The sequence below is a fragment of the Acanthochromis polyacanthus genome, chromosome 13 (assembly GCF_021347895.1).
Source record: "Acanthochromis polyacanthus isolate Apoly-LR-REF ecotype Palm Island chromosome 13, KAUST_Apoly_ChrSc, whole genome shotgun sequence".
In the NCBI taxonomy this organism is placed as follows: Eukaryota; Metazoa; Chordata; class Actinopteri; family Pomacentridae; genus Acanthochromis; species Acanthochromis polyacanthus.
In genome coordinates this window covers 28,574,629-28,582,967 of record NC_067125.1, presented here as the reverse complement: position 1 = coordinate 28,582,967, position 8,339 = coordinate 28,574,629, and the positions used below count along the sequence as shown (strand labels likewise).

The 8,339-nt window shown below is 39.3% G+C and overlaps 1 protein-coding gene across 2 annotated transcripts; it reads right to left on the bottom strand.

Moving 5' to 3' along the window:
- Nucleotides 1–2,059: 2,059 nt before the first annotated feature.
- Nucleotides 2,060–6,807, bottom strand: slc25a15a (solute carrier family 25 member 15a). Of its 2 annotated transcripts, none has more exons than XM_022189111.2 (6): nt 6,289–6,807; nt 5,652–5,910; nt 4,766–4,906; nt 4,502–4,677; nt 4,269–4,427; nt 2,060–2,398 (listed from the first exon to the last, which is right to left on the bottom strand). In XM_022189111.2, exons 1-6 carry the CDS (start codon nt 6,341–6,343, stop codon nt 2,277–2,279), a joined length of 912 nt encoding a protein of 303 aa, XP_022044803.2. In that variant the 5' UTR covers nt 6,344–6,807; the 3' UTR covers nt 2,060–2,276. The 2 variants fall into 2 exon arrangements, with proteins under 2 accessions (XP_022044803.2, XP_051813653.1); XM_051957693.1 differs by having other exon boundaries at nt 6,652–6,805.
- Nucleotides 6,808–8,339: the final 1,532 nt, after the last annotated feature.

Genomic DNA, 8,339 nt, shown 5'->3' with positions numbered 1-8,339 from the left:
ATGAGAAACATTGTAAGCAACTTACTAGTGTGTCAAGGAGGACCAATTTTCTGACAAAAATGTCTTGGTTCAGAGTCCCTTAGAACTAACTCTCTGTGGTCAGAGATAATAAGCAGATATCTTAGTATCTCTAATTAAGTCTTCTCCATTTAAATTAGTGTCCTTGGTGAGCAAGTTGTCAAGAAAAGAAAAAAAAAAACATTTCACATCTAATGACAGTCAACATTGGACTTTATTTAAAAGCTCATATGAAATATTTACCTTCAACGTTTTCCTCACTGATGTGAAGTTTTCCCTGCGTAATCATCTCTGCTGTGCTGGACGCTGTTGAGATCATTAGTGGGATGTCAGCGCTGTGGATGCAAAAGGTGAAGTGACGCAGCACTTGTTTACTCCATCTGTTCTCCCTGCGAGGTGTGGTCTATCCGTCTCCTCATTGCCCGTCTATGAGACTAGAAACACACACATGAAGTCAAATTCTCACAGGGTGTGTGACTCGATCGCCTGTTAGGTGCCAAAAGGTAACGTGAAACATGGAGTCTAGCAGCTTCTAGTGTTGGACAGCTTCATGTTCAGCTCCTGTTCTTTTCCATTATATTCTTACATTGAAGCCCAGGAGTCAGTCACCTGTTGAATGCGAATCATAAATAAATAACCAGTGGTGTCCAAGTCGTGAAACATGAGAGATGGTGCAGAAAGAAGATGTGATCACAGCTTCCCGTATATGGACAGTCCACACATTTTCCCTCCAGATTTCCCAGTTTTTACTAAATGAATGAGATTTATCCATTCACTCACTGTATGGAATTTAAAAAGAGTGACAGTAGTTTGTATGGCAGGAATTTGGGTGAAGCAAAACACCATTAAGGACCAAGAAAGGCGGGATATCACAGAAATGGCATGAACAATAATGAGGAAGAGAATTACGAGGAGGAAGAAAAGGAGAAAGAGGAGGAAACAGCTGGTTGGGATAAGGGAACCAATCAGAGTACAGAGATGTAGAACAGTTTTTTTGGCTGCCTGTGGAGCCAGTCAGGTCTTTCTTTCTCTTGATTCCCAAAAGAATCAAACCAGCCATCCATTCAGAATTCCAGTTAGGAGAATCAGGATATCATACCTGGAAGATGGGGATGCTATTTCAAACACTGTGGGTCTGGAACGGATCAACTTCCACTGTAGAAAAAAGACACAACTTGCAAGGCACAAAGGGGATATATTCTGTATAGTGTGTGTGGGCAATAAGGACTAACATGAAATCATCTCCCTACTGTAGATTTCCAGTAATTCTTTTTCAATAAGGTCACTAATTGACTGTCACATGATACTTTGTCACATGCCAGTCAGCTCACTACAGCCCAGGTTACCGCAAATACCACACAGAAGACACGGCTTTATCTCAAGTTTCAGCTCAGTGTGCAAGTCGTGATTAATGTGTTTTTTTTTTGTTTGTTTTGTTTTTACAGGTGTAATAGATGACCTCAGGGTTTACAGAGTGTTTGTAAAGTTTTTTTTTTTTTTTAAGTTTCAAGGTCTCAGACTTGATGCTGACATCTTCTTCAGACATACTGAGGAGTTAAATCTATGATGATAAACATATTCAGGTGAAAATTCATGCACCGATTTCACAGATTGCAAATGAAGATGATGAAATCGATTCCAATCTTTAAATTACAACATTGTGTTCTTATGAAATAAATACATTTTTAACAAAATACATGAGAGGAAGATTTAGTTAGGGAAAAATTAAGTATGTAAAAAAAAAAAGAAGCCAAAAGCAGATAAATGGCAAAGTATTTGCAATACAATTGAGATATTTTTGGAAAATGTACACTAGGGAATAAACAAAGCATTGCTTTATGTTAACTGTATTACTTTTAAATGTAACTGGTGAGTTAGTTCAGCAAAGGACTTGACTGCATGAGGGCTGTTCATATTTTTCCTTAGTTCTTTTTTCCTCTTAGTTTGTTTACAATTTGACTGACAAGCCAATGTGTGAGTGTTCCCATTATCAATCATTCTGTAACATGTTCATATACCATTAAAAGTTGTAATCTCAGACTTAAATTTCAAGAATAAAACTTTATTTAAAATGGCTGTGACCAGCACAGTATGGACACACAATGTTCATGTTATTTGCTAATAAAAACACCGATATTTACATCATTTTCAGATCATCAACTATGATGAAACTGTAAATCTCCAGTTCTATATGTTTAAATACTAAAAGAGGCAGTGTTATCACAGAATGTCTGCTTCAAGTGGAAAGATCCTCCACATCAGGCACCGGCCGCCTCCATCATGAATTTGCGACTGAACTCATAAGCCAGGAAGAGGGCTCCGTTGGCAGGGAAGGTGCGTATCATGGTAGGAGTCAGGCCAGAGTAGAGAGCAGCGAACCCTGCGGGGCAAGAGAGAGTCTCAAGGCCTCAAAAGCGATTCCCCAGAGAGGAGAAAATCCCCAGCTTGGACCAGTTACTAACAAAATGCATCCACAGCATCTCCAGCAACCTTTTTATATCAGTCTGGGTTAGTTTTGCATTTTTCACTGGTGTCTATTTGGGTTCACATTACACATTCTTTGCCACTGTTATGTTGAACACCTTTAATTCTGTACATACCAACATACATGACTTCTTAATATGCACTGTGAGGTTTAATCAATCTGATCTGTTTCACTTCCTTTTGTCCTGACACGATAATAGACTGTGTAAATCATGTATGTTACTTCCACATGCCAGTTTGGCTCATCTGCTTCCAACAACCCCTCAACCATCACTGGATGGTGGCTATAATACCACACACAAAAAAAATCACAGTACACATACTTTCTCTGCTGTATTAAATAAGAAAATATACAAGAAAAATATAATATTGTTAAGAGAATCTTTTCAGTTTGACTTCACTCCTACCAAGGTGAGAAGTGCCTGTGCAGAGGTTATTGTAATAACTTTATTTATGTAGCATCTTTTAAAATCAAAGTTTGCAAAGTGCTTTACTGACAGAGCAATAAAGAGATGAGGGATACTCAGGAAGACCAGTGAACAAAAGATAGCCAGTATGTCCAGACAGAATGAAAATGACCAGAAATTCAAAAGTGGATGATAGATGGGTAGATAGATAGATGGACAGATACTTTATAAATCCAGAGGGAAATTTAAGATATTAACAATAAGATAACAATGGAGATAAATGTGGTAAAAGATTTTCTATGTATTTTGTTATTTTTGAATGTTTAAGCTTGCTAAATAGGAGAGTCATTCTGAGGTTGTGTTTGGGTTGACAGTTTTTCTGATGAAGACTAATAATGCAGTTTCTGTCCTTCAAACTACCATTTTAAGGCCATGATATGTACAACTGTCACATTTGCCCCCTTGTTGTGCCAGGTGTGGTGTTTTTTTTTTTTTTATAGCAACATCTGAGTAGCTGACAAAGTGCAAAATGAATAGTTTTGTCCAGTAGTAAGTGAGAACAGAGCAGCACAGTAGCTTTGAGAAATGTCATCCTTTTTTTTTTTTTTAGATAAATTGTCCAAAAAAAAAACAAAAAAACACTCTGGTGAAGTACATATTTTGTTTTGAGCTGTAGAGGGAAAAAAAGTAAAAATTACTTTGAGTGACGATAGTCCTACTTTTTTATTTATACGTTTGTAAATAAATAACTTTATATATTGAACTAAAAACTGAAAATAATGAATACATGTCCAAAGTTTGGGCACCTGTTACGTGAGCAGTTCTTCCTGTCATAAGTACCGCTGCTTTCAAATGTTATTTGTAGGTTGTCTTGCACAAAAACACATTTAAAATCTACCTACAGATTCTCAAAGGCACATTTTGGATGTATTTTTGCAGAAGCCAGCCACTAAGGTTTTACATTTCTCATTTACATCCATTTGTGCTAGCACTGTCTCCTCACAGCTAGAAGGTTCTGGGTTTGAATCTCAGCTTTTGCAAGCTCTCCCTGTGCCTGCTTTTGTTTTCACCGGTTTCTCCAGCTTCCTCCCTCAGTCCAAAGACATGCTGAGGTTAAGTGATTTTTCTAAATTGGCTGTAAGTGTGAATGTGCACATGCATGGCTGTCTGCCTGTCTCTGTGCGATAGACTGGCAACCTGTCCAAGATGTATAATGCCTTTGCCCCAAGTCAGCTGGAATAGGCTCTACCTGCCTACAACCTTCTACAGGATAAAGTGATGTGTAGAAAATAGCTGGATAAATGGATAGTATATGAGAACAGCACAGTTTTAATTGAAAAATGCATGTTCAACTCTTACCTTCAGTGTGCATAATACCCATAAAGGTCTTTATGAAGCCCTCTTGCCTCCCAGCTAAAGAGTAAACCTGGATCCTGGACTTCACACAGTCTATTGGATAAACCGCCAACCAAAGACAAGCTCCTCCAAATCCACCGCTGAACATGAGTGGAAGGATACCTGCAAGTACAAATTATTTTAAGGGGGATGAACTTGAAAACATTATCATAACAGGGAAACTACTCTAAACATACCTATATGATCTTTGTCTGTGCCCATGTGTTGTGCAAATGTAGACCGACACACTTCATAGGCTCCAAAAAAGCAGAAGTAACCCGGAATCTCCCTTACGATGGTGGACGTCAGGCCTTCATAGAAACCCAGCGGTCCATTTGTCTTCAACACCGTCTTCACCACAGTCCACACTGTGCTGAAGTCGCACCACGAGACACAGTCAAAAATGGCTGAAGTCAAATGAAACTGAAAATATTCTTCTTCCCTTTCTCAGTCCCACTCACCTTCTCTGTCCTCTCGGTACCTTTCCAGACGTCTCCATTTCATGCATGGCCTGCAGGCGGCATTTCACCAACTCTGTGGGGCAGAGTGCCATGGAGGAGAAGATGGAGGCTAAAGACCCTGCAGATGCCTTCTGAAGATCACTGATAAGCAACAGCAATAGCACAGCAGCAAATACAAACAAACAAAAATGCAGCTTTAACATGCACACAGAAAAATGCCCAGCTTCAGTTATTATAGGACAGGACAGTTAGAATTCAATCCATGCCTCCTGTAATTACAGATAAGAGGTCAGTCGCTCTGTTGTAGTCTGCTGACACACAAATAACCTCCACGTCTCTGACAATTAAGTGCACTAAATGGAAAATCATCTTATGAATGTACCCAAGACGACTTTCTGGGAGCACAGTTACATTTCCTGGTCTGGACCTGGTAGAATTGTTTCCATCTCAAAGAGGACAAACAAAGAACCTCAACTACAGAGTAACCTTCTTAAATGTCAAGAGAACAGCTCCTGTCTGTGCTCCTCATATTTCTCTGAATAAAGACTGAGACTCAAATATTTTTCTGCCGTTTCAAGGTCTTTTCACATGCAGGACGCTGTTTACTGCAACCTAAGATTTAGTCAGGGAAAAATACAGCAATGTTATGTTTGCAGCTAGAGCACAAATTTTTCAGCTTGCTTAAAATTAAAGGCATCTCCTCAAGAAGATTCAAAGTTGCATGTTAATGAAAAATGATTTTTTTTTTTTTTTAGTTGACAAATTTAGTCGATGAGAAGCTACTTTAGTCACAATGTAAATGACCGATTGAACACCAGATTATTCATATGGGTGTTGTATTTTATGGTAAATCTGAAATAAATACACCCAAACATCAGCTCCTAACCTGAGTTCTGTCCCTTTATCCATCCTGGTCAAAAGGCGGATGACATCCTGGCAGAGGCCGTAACTCAAGAAGAGTACAGCGTTCTCACTGATGTTGGCTAGCAGGGCCGGAGTTGTGCCTTTGTAGAGACCGAGCAGTCCCACCTGTCTGAAGGTCGAGATGAAACAGTGGATGAAGCCCCGGTACATGCCGGGAAACGTCTGCATCTTCACCTTTGCGGTATCAAACGGTTGACCGCTCAGCACACAGGCTGTTCCACCTGAAGGAGGACGTAGGCACACTGGGTGAATCATTTAGAATCAGAGCAGTGCACAAAGCAGAGTCCAGGAAACAGTTAAAAACACTTTTTACTGCCATGACTCCATAGCTAGCTCCAATGCACAGACAGGATATTCATTGCTCTGTCTAAATTTGTAACTCTACACTACACACTGTTAGAGATAGTCTCTATAAATACAAATGTGTCAATAAGGAGTTTGGTTGCCTGTTACTGACCTCAGGGCTTCTCTCTGAGGTCATCCTGGGTTTCTCTTCCCATTAAAGTGAGAGAAATTCTCCAGCTTGTGTTTAAGTGGTTTATTTAGCACCACTTACACATACAAATACATACATACTGTTTTAAACAAATAGAACCCACCTACTGCTCCGGCTGAGAAGTCAATGATTGCCTGGATTACAGGGTGTGGAGCCATGAGGAGTCAAATGCCTGAAAACCTTGCAACGATTTAACCTTTGCGTAATTTCCTCACATGCAAACAGTCACAAACTTGACGGTGCTTGTAAAGTCAGCAGATATAAATAAAGCGATAGCGAACATTAAGTAGCTCTACTGTGGACTAGATACTGAAGACACAAAAGAGCAGGAATCTATTAAGTATTTGAAGTAGATCTTTGGCGCTGCATCTGGGGTCCTCTCAAGGCGAGTTTGTGTTCCTTCGCTCACAAAGGAACAACTCTGAGAATCTTTGTTGCTCTTTACTCCGTGTGGACCAACACTCACGCGATGAGGCGTCTCAATTCCCACATAGTACAACTTTCAGGAACAGAGAAAAATCCCCAGAAGTCTGCTGCTGCTCGTCAGTGCTCGACGTCTTCCTGCACTTTGTTTTTCTTCCGCAGCATGTTGTGAAATTCATTGGTAGATGTCTGCAAGTGGTTCCTGCCATGCGCACTTTACGCACGCAGAGCGCACAAGGAGCTGCGTCAAGCTACTCAAGTTAACACGATCGCACAGGTAATGGTAGATCTTAAAATGAAACCATTACATTTAAATTAACATATCATCTTTGATTGACAATGGTGAGAAAATATTTGCTGCTTTATCTTTCTTAAAATCACATTTTGCAACTGATTTGTGCTTGGAAACAATAAGGATAGCTCCTATTTTAAACGACTTGACACTGTGTGGTTGGAGAAAAAAGTAGGCGACTGCATCTTAACACTTTATTCTGATGACTGGGAGGAGTTTTTTTTCCAAGGCAAAAAAAAAAAATGCGGAAAAGATGTCTTGCGGGCTGGTAGCTAATATTAGATTTTAGTTTCACGTGGTCAGATGCACAGATTGAGGCCGCTCATGTGCGCAGGGAAATGTGCCATAACATCCCGAGAAAGTCCATCTACTCACGAGGCTGGGGATTTAATGTCAACCATGAGGGCTGTATGTGGTTGTAATACCTCACACAAGCCACAAGATGTCAGTGTACAACATGCAACAGTATACAACATAATTTATCGGATGCCCAAACAGCGTCTGCTCCATCAAACAAGCAGTCAGCTGTTGCATTACTTTTACTCTGACAAGTCACTCTTTCCTCCTGTTTTTGAGTCAAAAATACTTTTAACATGCTTTCCCGAATCTGTTTTTCTGATTATGCTTTTATTGTTACTACATTAAGAGAAGTATTTTTAAGATTTAGCCTGATTTCTGTCTGTGGAACCTCTAGTTTGGAGAATTTTTGTCACATTTGTCTGAATTAGTTAATATGTTTTGCAAATTCTTTGTAAACTCTGTGCTTTAAATGATTATACACTGTGATTACTAAGTGTTCCAATGACAGCAACAGCAATAATGTAAAAAGTATTTTTATAGCCTGTAATTACAGCTGTATTTCTTGGGGCATCAATATGAGGGAAAAAAAAGCCAAAAAGCACCCTGGTAAAGTACTTTTTTTGAGCTGTGGAAGAAAAAAAAGTAAAAATTACTCTGATCAAATGGAGATGGTACTTTTCATTTATGTGTTTGTATACAAATATATTAATATATTGAACTAAAAATAATGCATTCGCAAAAGTTTGGGTACCTGTTAAGTGAGCAACCCTTCATTTTGCAAATACCACTGTTTTTGAATGTAATTTAATTAATCTTGCGCAAAAGACACATTTAAAATCTACCCACATATTCTCAAAGGCAGATGGTTGATGCACATTTGCAGAAGTCATCCTCTAAGGTTTTAAATTTCTCATGTAGATCGTGTTTGTGCATCATTGCTGCACAGTGGAAGACAGCACTACCACTCCTGTGTCAGCTTTCACATCTAACGTGCACCATTATCTGAAGGTTTTCTTGATTTCCACAGTTCCTCTTAAACTGTTATCTCTCAATCCCATTTTAGATTGGTGGAATTTGCAAGCTGGAGGCACTTTGATATCTTTTTATAGTCTTCTGCATTGTCAGCATCAGTCAGCCTC